Source organism: Triturus cristatus, chromosome 2_1 (assembly GCF_964204655.1).
Source record: "Triturus cristatus chromosome 2_1, aTriCri1.1, whole genome shotgun sequence".
In the NCBI taxonomy this organism is placed as follows: domain Eukaryota; kingdom Metazoa; phylum Chordata; class Amphibia; order Caudata; family Salamandridae; genus Triturus; species Triturus cristatus.
Window position 1 is genome coordinate 1,124,315,103 of NC_140581.1, and position 19,466 is coordinate 1,124,334,568.

General features: G+C 42.1%; 1 protein-coding gene across 4 annotated transcripts in view; it reads left to right on the plus strand.

Annotated features, from left to right (window-relative positions):
• The window catches only part of KLHL8 (kelch like family member 8), a 306,138-nt gene that overhangs the window by 136,682 nt on the left and 149,990 nt on the right, over nucleotides 1–19,466 (plus strand). For 2 of the 4 annotated variants that reach the window (XM_085636536.1, XM_085636538.1), the window contains one exon: nucleotides 16,751–16,826. The exons of the other annotated variants lie outside the window; for them this stretch is intronic. In XM_085636536.1, the coding sequence (XP_085492662.1) occupies nucleotides 16,751–16,826 (76 nt within the window). The remainder of the gene's footprint in view (nucleotides 1–16,750; nucleotides 16,827–19,466) is intronic. 4 annotated transcript variants of the gene reach the window in all.

Sequence of the window (19,466 nt, forward strand, 5' to 3'; positions counted from 1 at the left end):
GGATGCCTTCAAAGCTTATATCCAAGCAATTGCCATAGCGAAACAGCTTGGAGTGTTGAAAGACATTTCAATACAAATAGCGAAGGTAGAATGTGACATAAAGCAACTTGATAATATACTATCACAAATAGTAGATGCTGCATCTCTCCTCACCTGTCATCATCTACTTCAACCTTATAGGGTCCTAGCAGAGAGGGCAATACAAGATTTAGGAAGGCATGCACAGGCTTGACACCGTGGAGAAGAGGAAAAAACAGGAAGAACATTGGTGTGGCTGTTAAAAGAAGAAAGAACTAGAAGCCATGTTGCCCAGTTGCAAACTTTTGGGGAGGTGAGACCTTACTGACCAATGAAAATATTAACCAGAACTTTGCCCTTTATTACAACCACTCTCAGCAGCGACCACGGCTGCCCTTTCTACTTACGTTAGCGATATTGCAATGGTATGGGTGAATTTTGAAGCCAGCCCTATCACTAAAGACTAGATATTAACTGCAACTGAGACCTTGCCTGGTCATGATGCCGCAGGCACAGATGGCTTGAGAGGGAATTTTATAAGGCCTATAGACGGGCTGGCTCCCCACCTCCTCGAGCTATATGCTAAGGCCCTCGAGAAGGGGACCTTGAAACCAAGGAGAGGGGCTCGTGCATTCCAAAGGGACAGAGCACCATAAACCAGCAAGTTAATAATAAATGTTCCCTTTGGAGAAACTCGGTACAAAATTCACACCCTTATTTCCCACAAATCATTCACTGTATGTCTAATTATAATTTTACTCGGGATGCTGAAGCACTTATTCAAGGTATTTAATACACAATATTACAATTACAATGAAAACGTGCAAAATGTGTTAAAGTCATACAAAACATGTTAAAATCCATCAATATCACATTTATAAATTCATAATGTGGAGATTATTTAACGACCCGGTTCCCTGGAAAGGAATATAATGAGATAATTATATTTGTCTTATCAGTGTCAATTCTGGACAAATAGACAGCACCCCCAGGGGAATACATTTCCTGTGTTGGTATTGTTGCTGTCTTTTCCCAATCTGACAGAATAACGTGTCGACGCGTTTCAGTGGAGTAACTTCGATAAAGCCACCTTCTTCAGGACATAAACTGTGATTCACTCCTTTTCCATATTTAGTGTATACCTCAGGTATTTAAATCCTTATGTACCGGTGCAAAGGCACTCAGTATCTTAGTAGACAATTGCTCCGATCTGGTCCCTTAAATGTTCCACCAATAGTGCACTATTTTCTATGGATCTCCTCTCTGATCCTATTAGGGATAGGCCACTTCTTATTCTTACATGTTCAGAAGCACACTGCTAAAATCAGTATGGGCAGGAAACAACCCAGTCTCAGCTGGGACATTCTTACACTACACTATGAGAAAGGTGGCCTGAAAGTTCCCGACCTAGAACTATATTATCTGGTGTCGCAAGTCCACTTTACTAGGTACTGGTACCATCTAGATGCCAGACTGCCTTATCTTAAATTTGAATGTGACCAAACCGATGGTATCCCCTATGAGATGTTATTGCCAAGCAGTATCCCTATAGAGCACACAGATGAAGACTGATGCCACAACCTCCTGGGCATTGAGAAGGCCGGTCCAGTGACTCGGATACTCATTTTTTTACCCACCAGCACTCCCGCTCTTAGGGAACCCACTCTTACAATCGGCCAAAGAAAAACGGGTACAAAGCACCCCGAAATGGTGGGGACTATGTGAACTTAGTAACATGTATGCCCAGGGGGGTATTGGTGTCTGTTAAACACAAGTCAGCCCATAGGACGTCCCTCCTTGACCTGTTCTTATATGCCAGATTGGGATGCACAGCCCCAGAACACCTTCTTGGGTTCACAGAGGAACCGGAAGCTTCACCCCATTGACTGCCCTTATTCAAGCCATGAATGCTACCCGTTGGGTCTCCCAGATTAATTTGCATTGTGCCTCACTTAAAACACAACACACTGACCGTGCCAGGTTGGCATGGGAGAGGGATATAGACATCACTTTTACAAAGGCACAGTGGTAATACTGTTGGTCACAAACTAAAGTGGTTTTCTAGAACCACCTCCACAAGCTACTCCATTTTAAATTCCTCCACCGTACTGACTCAACATCTGTTAAATGCTCTAAGATAGAGGCTGCCAGATTGCACTGTTGCTACAGGGGTGGCTGGGAACACGCAGACGTTATACACTTAGCTTGGAACTGTCAAGCCATTCACAAATTTTGGAGGGAGGTGGTCAACATGCTGTCAGACATGCAAGGCTACCGCATTGAATTACGACCGTTAACGTTCCTATTGAGTTACGGCAAGAACATTCCTCCAGGGGTTCGTAGATTGTCCGTGCTGGCTTTTGTCCTAGCAAGACAGTCACTGTGTGCTGGGAAAGCACAAACTCGCAAAAAAGACTAGTTAGCCAACCTAGCCCTCGGCAACATCAAATGTGAAATGTATGCCGATTTGCACCCTCTAATGTCCAGACCCATAGGTATCTGAGGTGCACTCCGCACATATTTAGCCAGTAATGCTGCAGACACTCTTGCTGGGGGAACAAAACAACAAACAGTTGAATGTATGCGTGGGTCTCTTATGAAGACGCTCAGAGCCTTATACTCTGTGCGGTTGCCGTAATAAGATGCAAAATTGGTGGAATTAAATACCCTAACACATTCACTTAAAATAAATTTAGCTCGGACTTATCTAACAGCATTCCAGATTCCTCAGACTTGGCAAATTTACAAATATTGTCTCTTGGGCACTAATTTTATTTTGAAATAATTTTTATTGCCATTTAATATATCATAAGGACAGTTATTGGGACGTCATGGATAACTTAGCAGTGGCGGCTTCTCCGCTAAGGCGGCAGAGCATCACACCGCTGCTTTTCAGCAGTGTAAATAAAGGAAAAATAAAATGATAATAACTCTATTAGAATTTTATTTTTTCCTGCTGCTGCAGATTGGCTGGGTGGGGCTGCTCTGCTCACAGAGCAGGGGGAAGAGTGGTGAGCACTTTGAAAGTGCGCATGAATGTTTGGCTGGCCGTCTTGGGCCCAAACAGCCATGCGCACTTTGCATGTTCTCCACCCAGGCTCTATTACAGCCTGGGTGGAGAACAACCCCATGCTCCTAGTACCCATCTGAGTGCCGAACCACGGTGCTCAGACCAATCAACGCTGCATTATAGCGTTTTGATAGGCTTAAGGGAGCCTGGGTGCTTCCTGTTCTGGCCAGACGCAGAGAGACGACGGAGGAGAGACACGGCGAGGAGGTAAGTCTATTTTTGTTTTACTTTACCCCTTCCACCCGCCACGCCCGATCCATGCCAGCCACCACTGTAACTTAGTTGAACAGTTGTACACATTTAAAGCAAATTACAGCAGTATTCGAAGTGCAGTAAAAGTATTGGAACTCTGATCTTTAGCTCAATTGGGGCGGGGTCAGCGAGTTGGGGGTTGAGGGAGATCATAGGGGTGGCTAAAAAAATATATATATATTCTGTAACTATTTTGTTGGTCTTTTACCTTCAAGTAACTGCGTGTAAATTAACACACACATTAAAATGAAAAATAATTGCAAGTTAAAGTAATCAGTGAGAGATCCACTATTTTGTATTGAGAAACGCCTGCTTCGTAATACAATCATTGCAGATATCCGTGTGTTTAACCAGAGAGCCACAGAATTGAATTGTGGTTGGTGCAGTGGGATATAGTGACTTATGTGTTTTTAGTGTTACGAGGTCCCAGTCTGTGATAGAAATTACCTTGAATATGTATTCCTTATTTTAAACTTGCATTACACACAATACAAGATAGGCTGCCAAAAAGATGTAGGTTTAAGATAAAAGCAGTATCGGGTGGGGGAGAGTTACCGGGAGTGGGGAATATCATCACAGTTGGCGCTCACCTCCTATGCCCAGCCCAGAACGACTAGATTATTTGCTGGATCATTTGATCACAATAGAACTTTGATCCTAGGAGCCCGACATTCTATGGGTACTTTTCCCCACTATGTTAGGCACAAAACCCACCCACCAGCACCCATCTCGGCAGTATAACCGTGGGGTCCATTGGAAGAGTAATTCCTGAGATTTTTTGAGACATAGTAGAGCCGCACATTGTATATGTGGGCCTGTTGACAGGTCGCCAAATATGGAGCATAGTGCCCCTTCGCGGATAACTCCATTTATCAAATGTCTCGAATATGGCTCCCAGTGTAACCGGGGTTAAGTACCATCTAGCACGGAAAGACCTTGTAAGTATTCTATTTATATTTGGTGCAGATAGAAGATGTTGCCCCTAAGGGCCCATATTGTCTTCCATTTCTCGGTTTAGTTCAGTCGCAAATTCCTCTTCCCATTTGCGCATGTAAAACCAGTGTGCAGACTCTAAGTGTGTCAAGGGCCTGATAAGCGTGAATTACAATCCTATTCTAAGGGCATATTAAAGGAAACTGTTTGCATTCTTTAAAACATTTAAATAAAAAGAAAGATGAAATAGCATTACATTTGTTTTTGCTGGGAATATTTCCTAAGTAAAAGTGTTATAAAAAATTGTGCCTCTGGAAAATAAGATGTACTGGATGGTTTAGTCTGCAGCATGTACTCGATATGGTGCCATGGCTTTGTCGGTTGACCAAGGGTTCGCCACTAGAGCACTTTATCTGATTGTCTTTCATGGTAATGTGCATCAATAGTGAAACATATGTTCGAGAACTAACCTTCATATAGGGCTTCACCATCCAATGAACGTAGACTGCTTAATTGGGTGCAATCAAGACCACTGGATTTATGTGGCATAGGTTTGACTAAATTATGCAGCAAGAAAAGCCAGATTATGCAGCATAATGCAGCACATTTTGAGTACTTGATTATTTCCTCATTTGTATACATGTTAACACAGTGTGGCAAAGGTTCCACCTCAGCATTTGTTCAACACCCACATATAACACTAAGCAACTGAAATGGGACCAGTCCACCTTTGCCAAGGGTTTTCCACTGTGCGGCAACACATGTTGCGTTTTTGTAACTTTTGATCCATTTAAACTACAAATTTTTTTTTTAACTCTGCAGATTATGCTGCAGTAGATAGATTACATGACAAATATGACAAATTCTTAATTGTGGAATTGCATAATTCTAGTGGCCTTGAGTATAATTTAAAGTACATAATATAAAGAATTGGCCATCCAGTAATCCTTGCTCTGTTCCTCTGTCACAACTGTCTATAGGTAATTCCAAAACAGACCCGATGGGCGTCTAATAATGTCACTCTTGCTAAAGGTTTGATCTGGGTGATCTGCTTGCTCTATCTTTTCCATGTTTTGAAACTCGTTGTTCTTGGCGACCCAGACGCTGAAAAATATTTGATATTTTGCAACATGCTATAAATCTGCATGAGGTCCAGGTGACTATATTTATGTGAGGTTAGACTGCTAATTCTAGTTGGTGCTGTAAAGCTACCTCAACAGTAAACTGGCACTGTGTAAACCAACTAAAATAAGGGCCAGTGAAACGGTGTTTGGACCAAAAGAAAACCCGCACTGGACAACGAACTGCAGACTAAGGAGGAGTGGATATGGGTTCTTTGCTGCGGTAAACCTGGGGAGTACCATTGGGGCTCCTCCATTAATTATTAGCCGTCCTTTATAAATCTGTCTGATACTCCTCAAATGATTAACATTACCCAGAATCTTGGCATCGTGTTGATCAAAAATGTGAATTTGTTAGTTGGGAAAAGGTGCGCTGGCTTGCAAGCTCTGAAGTGATTTTGAGTTCACTATTTTTTTTCATGAGTCATAGACGTTTTTTATGAGCGTTTTGTACTAGACCCGCCTTTGCAAAGGTTGTAGCACCCAAACCTTGACTCTTCGGAAGCGAGGATGGCCACAAATGTACCCTCCCCCCACCTCCCAAGCCACAAAAGAAAAACCCTGAACAGTCTCATGTTTTTGAAAAATACACGGTGCTGTGCTTCTGTGAGCAAAAATAAAGGAGATTATGCTGCCTGTGTTCAGTTTCTCAAAGGGGAGAATGAAAAACTTTGTTTAGATAGAGTTTAACTTTCCAAATTTGCAAGAGGTTTTTATAGCGTCACAGTGTGTAAGCAATCATGCACTTGTTTTTACATTGGTCCTTCCATTGCACCGCATAATGGATATCAACCTCTTTCATCTTCACATTTTGGCTTTTCTACTTTTGATATTATTTATAAGGTGATACATTTGTCAGTGTAGTGGAACCTATGGTGTTCCTTTTAAAGAAGGAACCACCAATAAAGTCCCAAAACGCAGTAGGTTTTATACAGAGCTATTCTGGCCCTGCCAGTTTTCTACCGACCTCTGCAAACAGTTACTACACGCTGTATGCTCAGATTAGCAAAATCAAATTGTGGTATGTGCTCACCGCATAGATGAAATCTGTACGAGCAAAGTAGCATGATTGCCAAGAAGTTGACAAAGCCTTAGGTCGCAGCACCTTTTCGGGTTGGCATTCTTAACCTGACGTCCTTGCTAATGCTGCTTGCCAGCGATATTGAGCAACAGTAAAACGAGCAAGAATTGGCAAAGCCAATAGGTCTTGCTTTAGAGCATTGGTAAGTGCAAAATGCTTATGCCGGTGCTGTGCAATAAAAGCAGATAAGTGTGCCACGCTCATTCATAGTGCTTAGGCATCATGACTCTACTGTTGCCATTGTTATTTAGTAGGCGCGTGCATGCTTGATGACGTATGCACATGCATCACCACTCATGGTCATCCTTACGTGAGGATGTGGGTGACATTTTATTTTTTTATTTAACCAATTCTAGATGGCGGACGCCGCTTGGCGTCGTAAAAAAAAAAAGCACACCTTTCAGCAAGCGGAGCTGCTTGGCAGCAAGTGTTTTTACCTGAAAACATGGGTTAAATAAATATTAAAAGGACTGCAAGTGGGGGTAAGCAACATGGGGGTGGAGAGGGAAGTGAAAAGGAAATAGCTAGAAGGGATACAGGAGGGGTAAAGCAGCAGACAATGAAGAGAGTAATACAGAGGGTGGGAGGGGATATGGTAGGGGGATGCTCGTAACAAAGAGCAACCACATGGGAGAGTGGCATAGAGCTCAGGGGGAGAAGCACACAAGGGAGCGAGCTGGAAACACATGCACTCTCTTGGAGTACTTAACGAAAAAGAAAAGAGTTTCCTAAAAATGAGTAGTAGAAGGATACAGTCCAGCTTGTGGAAAACATGGCAGAGGATGTGCTTCAAGGGAGGCAAAAACACAAGAAGAGGACGGCAAGCCATCAAATAAGAAAACAAATGAGCGTCAATAAAGCCAACCAGGGGTAAGCAATGGACTGGTTATAAGCCCGCTGTAAGCTCTGGGTATGAGTCACAGGAGGCTTTCACTTCCAGACAAGTTGTCTGGTATTCGAGACGCAAAAATAATTATTGCCGATGCTGAACAACATTGCCATAAAAAGGCACGTTGATTGCACACATGCTCACTTATGGGTCATCATGATGCTACAGTGAGCCACTGTCAGGAAGTGTATGGACGCCCGCGTCTTCAAGTACCCACCTTTTTCTATTTTTCTTCCTTTTTTCCTTTTTAGTTTACTGTTCCAAGATGGTAGATGCCCATCATAGAGCAGTAAATAAAAAAAATGAAGACCAAAATGTGCTCAAACGCACGTTTATACAAAGGAATGCCCCAGTAGCAAATTGCAACTGCCAGGCCCTTCCAAGAAAGTATTATTTATTCTTTTACTAGAGGGCAAGGGAGGAGTAGATTGAGTGAGAGTGTGGGAGTATATCAACTAAATGCTGCTAATGAGCGATGGTGAGCTGAGATTGGTAGGGCTGGAACAGAAGGGGCTGGAGTATAAAAAGAAAGGGGGCTGGATGGGGACATCAAGAGGGAGCAAAGTACGAGCTGGACAGAGCGCATGGGTATCTAGAACACACGGGAGACTGGGCGAAAAATAAAAGATAGCACATGCACTCCCATTGAGTGCTAAAAGCAAAGTGTAGTTCCTGGAATGGAAGCGGTCAAAAGATACAAGTTATTCAATCAAAAGGATTGTAAATAAACAATGCTTTATGAGAGGAACAGACACAATAAGAGCAAGGAACTCCATTGAATAAGACGCAAGCAGATGAGACTGACAGGAAAGCCAACCAATTATAAGCAGTGGACTGACTCAAAGCCCCTCTGCAAGTGTTGGTATCGTCCTCAATAGATCTAAACACTTGAAGTATCAGCGGCACAACTCTAGTGGTAGGAACTTCTCCTTTAATGATTCGCACCATTTTTTTTTTTACACACATTTTCTGTTAATCTATTTTGGGACGTACTTCTTTTGTATTTGTGGTCTACAGTTACCACAACAAGAGTACAAACGACTAGGCTGCTTAGCGACATTTCTCATGAATGTCAACTCGTAAGACTGGGCAGTAACAATTAGGGACTTGAAGGACTAGACTGCTGAAGTTTGTTAGTTGATGGCATCTTTTGCAGTTGTAGAGTATGACACAGGGTTGGCACCTTGCCAGTTCTTATTTTTACTGATCAGTATTAAGTCCAGACAGGTAAAAGCAGTGAAATCTGGAATTTTCTTTCTCTTCTTAAACCTAAACGTAAAACAGCAAACACACAAAAAAATCATTTAACAACTATATCCCAGAGCAGCCTAAATTGTTTCAGAATGCTTATTACATCAGAGAGATAACTGCTCTATTAAAACCTATTCATGACGATTTTACACATTCTTTTTCTGTTGGCTATTTCAGAATAGCTAAATGTAAACGTATGGAAGTTTAAAAAAAAAGAAAGGTGGCAACCCTAGTAGTAGATAGAAGATCTAATGTTTTTTTTCTCTGTCAATGGAGCTAATATATGCCTGTGCTAACACAAATAGTTTTTAACATAATCACACCGATGTTATAAGTATTTAAGAGGAAGAAATTATCTCCAAGAAATTCTGTAACTGGTAAACCAGTGGTAAGCAAGGCCATGATCGACTGGATGGATACCATCAAACCCTTGTTGGGAGAGGAGGGGCGAGGAGGGGTGGGGTGGTAGACAAGGCTATGGGGCACCATCATTGGTGGTTTAGGTTGTTTGCCTCTGGTCTCTTGGGGTCCATCCTACTAGGGGTCTGCAAGCAGGTTCAAGTATAACCCTTTTCTGCACTTGACTTTCAGGGTCGAAAGAACGAGCTGTCCCTTTTCTCAGGAATGTAGTGTGGGGGACTCAGTTAACCAACAGACACAATAACATATTGTCTAGTCCAGTGCTTATCTTCTAGTTAAAAAAAACTACTTTAATCTCATAACAAACTAAATACTACACAGGTAAATAGGAATGCAATTGCAGGGTGCCAGTCTGTTATGTCCTTCAGTAAGGTGCTACAACCTCCTTCTGATATTATCTCCACCCTGCTGAAGGAGTTATGCAATGACTATGGTCTCCAAGCATAATATGGGCATAGACATTGCTTGGGTGTAGGTACAAATTAGGTTGAATACCTTTTGATCAGATGTGCAATTTAGTTCGTCTTTTTACCCCTTGTGTTTACTGGCAAAAAGTAGACATCCACATGGCAGCCTCGCCTTCACGTTTCAGTCTTTCGTTTTGATTGCAGGCTAAGCCCTCAGTTTGCCTGCTATTTAGTTTTGCAGGTCTAGCAGTGCAGCGGGTGTAGTTTGCATACTTAACCTCACAGGTGTGCCTTCACTTATGCAGGGGCTGCAGAGGTGACCTCTTATTGGAACAGGGACCACAGATGACGTCTGCATGGCAGGCTTACAAAAGCAGTATTCATCTTCAGCAGTGGTGGCATCCTCAGCGGAATGCAAGTAGTTGGTCTAGTCCTACAGGTCTGGGCTGATCCTGGCATGGCTTGTCCACTTCAGCAACGACACGTCCCCTCTCTCGGACAGTGGCAGCACCAGTCTCTCGGGCTCATGGCGGATTGTCTGTCAACACATTGAGGCTTGTTCTTGTAAAAGCCTTGGTATTGTTCTCATGGAAACCACTCGGAGACCAGAAACACCCCTCACAACACTGGTCGCTCCTCGCTTTGCTGTCTGTGATAGTGTGCTTGTTACTGGTTGCTCCCTATACCTGGAGCATGCTGGACTTCTGCTCCTGAAAAGTCCCTCCTCCTGCAGCGCCATGCAAGCTCCTTCTCTCTTAGCAGGCAGGCTTCTATGTGCTTTAGTCACACCCTCAACTACTGTGGCACACAGTGCAGAGTTCATGTGATGTCTTTTCTCCTCTGGGTGTCCGGCTGTCAGGCAAACACAATTCATGGTCACAAAGCCATTCTTGAACTACTCTGCAGAGCACTCGATTCCTTGGTCAAGGTGACCATTGAACTGGAACAAAGTCAGGTGGTTTGAATCCCACGGTGAGCCAGACGTTGTGGACCCACTGTATAAGGCATCAGAAATAGTTTTCCTTTGGGTATTTTTTAAATGTCAGTTTCTTCAGACACAGCCTTTGTGTTCTAGGTATTTGTTAAGCACTTGTACACTGAGGTCTTATGAGAACCTATTAAGATGTTGTTAGTTCTGCAGAATTGCTGTGATGCAGATCAGGAAACTGACCTACACATATTATTTTTCTGTCCTGCTTATAAAAAAATCAGGAGATGTTGGATTGTACCGGTTTGCAAGAATATGGGGTTTACGTTATGCATGCCAGCTTATCGGGTTCTTAAAACAGACTGATCTACTCAAATAGTCTTTGCCGTATCATCTTTTCTTGCATCTATGTGGAGGAAAAGAAGATTTTGTGTGACTTCTGTTTGAAATTCTAGGCACCTAGTCTATGCCATTCAACGTCTTGACTTGGGCTTTTAATCTAATGTCTTTAAGGAGGTATTTTATACTGCTTGCTATATTTGCACGTTGTACAGGCATTTGTTTCTCCAGGTTGCGGAAATTTTAGTTTATGTTTTCCTCTTTGTGATACACATATATTTCATTTTCCTGTATTTTTTAAATTGCATGTAATTTTATGACTATTTGTCTAAATAAAGATTGAGAAGAAGATAGAAACAGGAGTATTTTCATTTTCTGCCTAAAACGTGTCATAGAAGATTTTGACTGGCTAAAAAGAGTTTATAAATTTAAATTTTCTTTGGAGCAGCGACTTGGAGGGTGAGGTAGCAAAAAGATCTTCTTGTTAGGGAATATTTAACAAAAGTATCTTATTGGATCTTAGATTGCAAGAGACTTTGTGCCATTCCAAATTTACATCTATGAATTCAGAAGATTTTTGGCAGATTGTGAAGTGGACTATCGTCATGGCTTTGAAAGAGATCCCTTGGCACACAGGAAGCCAGTGAAGTTGTCTCAAAATGGGGGAAATCTGATTTTGTTCAGTGATGACACACAATAAATGTGCTCCTGCGTTGTGAATAACTTGGAGATGATCTATAAGTTTGAGTAAGGCTGTCAAGAGTACCGTGTTGTCCTAGTCTATATGTGATTGTACGATTCCATTTTCAAAACTACATGGTGGCATTTGTCCACTAAGGAAAGGATTTTGCTGATTTTTTTTATGTAAAAGACACAAATGCTGACAGTTTTCTTTCTCTGGAGGCAACATTTTATATTCGAGTTTAGATGAATTCCAAAACTCCGAACTGTTGTGGCAACATGCGGGTACTAATTCATTACAGTAGGCCAAGACAGTGTATTAGATGTAACTCCTCTGTAGTGTGACATGAATATTTCAGTCTTGGATGGCTTCAATTTAAGAAACTTCGGAGGCATCCACCAACGTACCATGCGTTGTAGGAAAGAGTAGAGGGAGAGTTTTGTGTAATTATGAAAGATCAGCTGCGGTCATTCGCTTTCATGTAAAGCTTTGCACCCACCTTATTCAAAGGTTTAGCAAATGGGCGCATACAGATTTTCAACAAAAGGCGGGAAAGTATGGAGCTTTGAGGCACTATGCAGCACAGAGCTTTGGATCTAGACACCCAAGGAGATAGAATAAACACGGGTAACGTTTGGTCAAGTAAGAGGGCATCCAATCTAAGACTACCATGGATGCCAATTTCTTTAAGTCTGGGGATAAAAATGAAGTGGACGATGGAATTGTATGCAGCCAAAAAAGTCCAAAAGGACAAAGGTCGCAACCTCACCAGTGTCTGCCAATTTACATGTCATTGACTACTGAAAGAACCACCAGTTTGGTGGTACTTAGCTTGGAGGCCAGCTTGGTAGCATCCATGTAGTTCGACAAAGTTCAGTAACATTTTAAAGACCACTCACTGTAGCAGTTTCGCCCAGTAAGGGAGGAAAGCTACTGGTCTGAAGTTGTCGAAGGTTCTGTGATGGGTGATGGCTGTCTCAGCAGATAGTAATGGGGCTGGCTGCAAGCAGAAGTATTCAGAACAAGGCACAATGAATTGTGATACTTCTGCACCTGTCATCAGCCTTCCTGAAGCAGCAATAAGGGGCAGACGAAAGGGCAGGCCCTGCATAGAGTCTTCCTCACATTTAAAAATACGAACAGCAGGGCCACCACACACTGCTGCCACCTAACAAATGGCAGTACTCCGGAAGAACAAATCCGCAGCCTTTTCCTAATAAGGTCATCATTGAATTTCTAAGGAAAGCCCTGTCTCCTTCCTTCCCGCACTTCAGGGCCTGGGTCTTCAACCTCCAGGCACAGAATTCAGGCAATACACTTCCGCTGTTTGGGGTAGCCATCCTCCTCCACCTTGTGCTGTGGTAAACCAGGGGAATACACAATGTATCTCACTGGCTTCAGGACTCCTACCACACACACACACAGTCCCTCTACCATACATGTGCTACACATTTACTGCACACAACCTCATTAGACATGCACACAGGGAGGAAGGCACACGTTTCTGGGGGCTCACAAAACAGCAGAACTTTACAAAAGAGGCCTCAGTAGACTGTAATCTCCCTGGCAAAGAGGAAACATCTGGACACACTAAAGATTTGCAAAATATGGCATGCGGTCTTCCTCATTTTGTCAGACACCCAGGACAGGGACAGTAGTCCCGTTCCCACTATCCGGGCACTCATGATGAGCCTCTCATGGTCACAGAACATATTCTGGACAGGCTATTACCAGGGACAGGCTTAAGCCTCTGAGTTCACTCTAGGTTAGTCTGATGTTGTGGCCAAAGTCAGGATGCCAGTTTCACATACAGTCAGGCATTCAGGGCGGGGTTACAGAACCGTTTACGGTGCAAGGAACATGCTGCATGAAAAGTAACCATTCTTCCTCATCTCTGCTCTCACTTACGTAACTTGGTTCTTAACCCTAGAAGAATGATTTGTTTTGTTCAATAGACTTTTTGTTCCCAGATCAATTGCTGCTTCAAGACCTGATGGTCAACAGTGGTTTCGCCTCTAATTAAAGCCTGAACATTAAAAGTAAAATTTGAGGGTTACACCTCCCTTTTTAAAAATGTTTTGTTTTAGGTAGTCAACCTCTTCTGTCCTTTGTATATTTTGACAAAGTAACATAGGCCCTAATTTTGAGGGTTGATTCTGGTAATGTTGTTTTGGTTTACATCCCCAATTCAACATTGACAGTACCATAGGCACTATTCTAAGATGCTGCCTGTTTGATCCCAGACAACAGAAAGCTCAAACTCCTGTCTCCCACCTTGAAGAATACTCATTGATGACTGTTAAATGCAATTGTTATTTTCAAAGTGGAGTGTCTGGTCATAGCGCTTTAATTTTCTTTACTTCATCCATGTTGCAGATCGTGGCCTCTGCTGTGCAGTCTAGCTACAAATTAGAAAAAAGCGCTATGATGCAGCCAGCGCTGGCTGCATCATAGGGCTTTTGATCTGGTGGGACGGGAAAGCAGCAAGGGTGCGGGAGGGCGTTGGGAAGAATGGGAGCAACCAACAATGACACAGGACGGGTTGGAAGGAATGGGGGCTAGCCAGAAGGACGACAGAGGCGGTGGGTAAAAGGGATCAAGCCACGATGAAGCAGGAGTGACTGGGGCAAGCAACTACAAAGCGAGAGGATGTGGGCGGGTGGAGGGGTGAAAGGGACAGGACAAGCAACACAGACACTAATGGATGCAAGCAACAAGGATGCGGAATGAAATGTACTTGGTCATGCTCCACCGAACCTGCAATACACATAAGGAGAACAGGTAAGCAATAGCCGCTGACCATTTAAGAAGCGAGGAAATGAGTAACCCTGGGCGTAGTACTACGCTACCCTCGCGGAGCATGTGTAGTTTGCACTACTACGCACTGCGCGATTTGCACTTAACACAGTGCAAAAACGATAGCGTAGCAGGCTTTTTTTGCTTGCTCGTGGTCCTCACCGTCAAGTTGGCGACCGCGAGCGAGCAAAATTAATATCCCGGGGAGTCTTTTTCCTCGTTCGCGATCAGCAAAACATCAAGTTGTCGATCGCGAGCGTGGAAAATAAACCTCCCGGTGAGATTTTCAACTGCGGGGAGGTCAGGTTTCTCACTGCGAGTGGTCGCATATGCTTGCGACTGCTCGCGATGAGAAAGCTGCCGCTTGAGTATAAATCTACTCGAGCAGCAGAAAACGACCGCTTGCACTGTGCAAGATGCTGTTTGCCATGATTGCACAGGGCTGACAAGCATCCGGCACTGTGCAATCAGTGAGAACAGCATTTCACTACGCAGTTCGCGTAGCTACGCGTAGCGTGCGTAGTGCACTTCACGTAGCTACGCATAGCCCTACTATGCAAACTACGCCCAGGGTTAGAAATTAATGACATCGAAGCCATCCAAGGGTAAGTAAGGGGCAATCTCTAAGCACTTTTACAGTTGTGTTTTTATTTTTTTATTTACAAGAGGCTTGCAAGTGCTGTCTCAGGTGGTACCTAAAAAGTGACTGCAAAGTGGTCAATCCATGTAAGAGGTAACTTAAGGAGCAAGGTTAATCTTAGATTAGAAAAAATATTGTCTCTGATAAATGATGTCCTTGGTGAGTGGACAAGGAGATCAGATGAGAAAGTCCTAGAGTGGTAAGACTATTAATAGATTGACCGGAAGACGGTTCTGTTTTCAAGATGAAAATTTGTCACCTAGAATTGTGAAATTATAATATATATTATTTAATATTTGTTATTTATTTAAACAAGTAGTATAATAAACCGCACAAAAAAGCAAAATGTGGAACTACATTTAAATGAGACTGCATTCTCCTTCAGTTGTCATTTGTTGAGTTGAAGTACTATTTTAGACCTATTAATTATTCACAGTCCATCCGTAGAGGGCGATAAATGACGTAGCACTGGGGTATCACAGCTGCGATATCTGGGTCAGATGTCTCTTTCAGACATATTTCTGTTAGGAGAAAGGGCACCCAGTTGTTGCAAAGTAAAACATATAAGATGTTGAGTTGATCTATAGGGAGCGATTTGGAGGCAAATACAAAGCAGTTTACAGAGGACCTTTGTCTAATAGTAGTCTTAGATAAGGTATTGTTGTATGAGCCAAGTGAGGTGACGGCTAGGTTTGTTGAGAAACAATAGGAATGACCGAATGTGCCTAGAATGGCTTGCAAAAGAGACGGACAGGCTGATGACTTACTGAGGCGCTGTAGTGCTAGTAACGCTTTTTTGGATAAAAAAACATTTTAACTGTTATTTGAATGGATTGACCAGGGTTATGGTGCCGGGCAAGGTTGACTGCAGAGTGACATGCCTTCGGCACGTTACTGGTGTGGGCTTACAGGCTACAGCAGCATCACCGAGGTAGCCCGCCATGGAGGAAGGGGTAGGGCTAGTAAGAGACACTAGAGCGTCCACTGTGGAAAGCACGCCGTAAAATGTAATGGCAAAAGGGATGGGCAAAACAACTTCAAACTGGAATTTACTTTGGGACAATCTTTTACATTTGAAATATTGCTAGTCTGGTGAGAGCCTTTCTATCAAATTGTAATGGTGTTTGCTTAACTACCTCAAGAATGGTTCCTGCAAAACTATTAAGATTGAAAATGTTCTACTTTACACCGCAACCTGCCTTTTCAAGATATGCAATCTTCTATATATCTTCCAGGTTTCTCCCCTTGAAATGTTTTTTCGTACACTTCTGTGTGACCCAAGTACGAGCTACGAAAGATATCCGATCTAAATATCATCACTGTTAAATACAGTTTCCTAGTTTTCTATTATATATCTAATGGCAATAAAAAGCTTTTTTACACACATTCAAATATGCAGTTGGTCTCTACAGCAATAACATGTGTGTCAGGTATTTTCTTTTGAAAATGTTTAAGGCTGTATGTACAAGCACATAGTGTAGCTCTTTAAGGGCCAGATGTACTAAGGTTCCTGTTTGCATTTCTTGAATAGCGTCTCCGTAGTAATCGCTATTAAAAAATGCAAAAAGATGTGTACAAAATTTGCGATTCCCTAATAGCAATCCCTACAGATTAGGAATTACTATTAGGGAATCGAAAATAGTTAATGCCATTGCATTTCCGCCTATGGTCGCAATAGGAAATGGTTTGTATTTCCTAAATTGAGATTTCGTAATAGGAAAAGCCAAGGGTGCCTCTGGGCTTAAAGCTCCCTGAATTTCCTAGTGCACATGTAAGTGCACTTACGCCCCAGGGGCCTATGTGCGCTTCATGTCACAATTAAAAAAAAAAAAATGCATATTTAATGCATTTTTGTATTTTGCACTTGGTTACCATCGACTTGAAGTCAATAGTAAATGCATTTCCTAAATGCCCAATTCGCAGGACAGAATATCGACCAACAACAATATCGCAGCAAGAATATCGAAGTCAAGAATATCAACATCCTAGCTACATTATGGTAAGCACAAAAATATCAACAAAAATATCGTTGTCAAAAATATTGTTGTTAAATATATCTGGTTTTTTTTGTTAAAAAAATAATGTAAAATAAAGTAAATAATACATATAATTAAAATAAACAGTAAAACATTTTTTTAAATGTTTAAAAATTATGAAATAATATATATATATGTATATATATATAATTTATAAATACATTAAATATGTACATATGGGGGCCGATTCCTATTCGGGTCGGAAGGGCACCAAACACGATCTGGCCGGAAAAACTACGAGCCGTACACGCGTTTTCCGCCCGACTCGTTTAGCTGTACGAGCGAGCAAGTACGATGCGAGCTACATGCAATTCACCGACCGAGTCGTTTCCGGGTCCGAACCGCTCTGTACGTCTCGGTCGTAAGCTAACCGTGGTGTGCAATGGATGCGATTCACAACCGAGCCAGTACGATGCACGCGTCGGACAGCCTGTGCGAGCCGGAGTGTCTGGTTCGCAAATCATCCGGGTGGTTGCCTTTGGGGGTCCGCGTCGGACCCGCAGCCCTACGACTCGGACACAGGGGGAGACCCAAGGGTCTCCCCAACACAGGCATGTACTGTGCGGATGGCACCGAGGCGTACCCACTGTAGGGGGCGCACTTGTGTGAGACATCCCCATTCAGTCAATGGGAGCCCATGTACGCGTCGTACGACCGGCTCCCATTGACATCTATGGGAGTCCGACCGAACCGAGTCCGACAGCATACGGCCGCATCGTGCTCGGTCGGAAAACACTCCGGATCCGGCTCGGTCGGAGTGCTTTCCGACCCGGATCGGAATCGGCACCATAATATATACACTTATTAATGTTTTAATAATTATAAATTATTTTTAAAAATATATAAATTATAAATACATCTATACACATAAACAATAATATAAATACAAATTAAATAAATATATGTAACAAATTAAAAAAATGAATTATTTTTATTCTTTTTAAAATTAATTATATACTACAGTAGCTAAAATAATACAAAAAATATTAGATTGTGGAGGGAATAAAAATACTATTTTAACTTCAAACAGTGCAACAGTAGGGTAAATGTTGGATAGCGTATGGGTAAAAATTACTATTCCCACTCCAATGAGTGCAACAGTAGGGAAAATGTGGGATAGCGTAGAGGTAAAAATTACTATTCCCACTCCAGAGATTAGTGCTGCAGAAAGAAAAATTAGGGCACATTTTGACTTCTCAAATCCTCTTCTATTTCATTAATAAATTCTGACATGCAGACTGAAACATGCACTTTGAATACCAGCAGCAGACTTCCCTGGTGAGCAGTAGCTTTACTACAGTGATCTAATGAGCAACTAGAGTGCTAACATTCCGAATTTATGGCAAATGTGTGACACATCTGAATGCCTTCTTGATGGAACCACAGTAAAAAACTGAAAGTATTTCCTACTGAGGAGACTGCAGTAAATGAGAAAATTAGGAAGCTTCATAACAAATAAGTCTCCCAAGATGGCCACCAGAGACAAAAGAGCCCAAATGTAGCACAAATATCACCCAGATGTAGCCCAAGTATAGCCCAATGACAGAATGTCCCAGAGTGTTCTAACGAACAACTAGAGCGCTTACTTTCTTACTTATGACAAAAGTATGGCACACCTGAAGCCATCTTGTTCGGAATAAACTGGTGGCACTTAAAACATTTAATTTAAAAAGGAACACAATGAGAGGGTTAATTTTGCCATAGAAATTATGATTAGTGCTGAAGAAAGAAAAATTAGGGCACATTTTGAGTGACTTCTCAAATCCTCTCCTATTTCATTAAAAAAGTCTGTGTGACATATCTGAATACCTTCTTGATGGAATCAAAGTAAAAAACTGAAAGCATTTCCTAGTGAGGAGTCTGCAGTAAATGAGGAAATTAGGAAACTTCATAACCAATAAATTTCCCAAGATGGCCACCAGAGACAAAAGAGCCCAAATGCAGCACACATCACCCAGAGATGTAGCCCACATGTAGCCCAATGACAGAAGTGTGCAAAACACTTTTTATTTTTTGTGTTTTTGCAGTTTTTTTATAGTGCAGACTTGTCAGGTATTGGAGTGCTTTACATGAGCATTGGTTACATCACACAAGAACAAATTCATTTTGGTTGTAGACATGGGGAGATTGTGATTTGACCAGAATCACAGAATGTCGAGCTGAAGCAGAAACTCCAACCTGGTTCCCCAGTTGCAAAGTCTGCAGCTCTGGAAGTAACACCACATCCTCCCCCCTAAGTGCAACATTTAATCAAGTGGTCAACTGGATAAAAAAAACATAAAGATAACAAATAATTTAAAAGTGCTTTATTGCCATATGAAAACTCCTAAAATATGTCCTCATTTTAGTTTTTTAGAGCACTAACCATAATTTTGATGCAAATAGGACCCTCTCATATATGTAATTTCTAAAGGAAATGCTCTAGGTATTACAGTTTTGATTACATCAAGATGACATCAAGCGTTCTACACTTTTGTAATAAATATAGAATGTTAGCAATCTAGTTGTTCATTAGCATACTGTTGAGAGACAGAGGCCAGGGGCACGGACTCTGAAAATTGAAGGCGGGTAGGAGGGTGCAGAGGCAACAATTTGACCACACT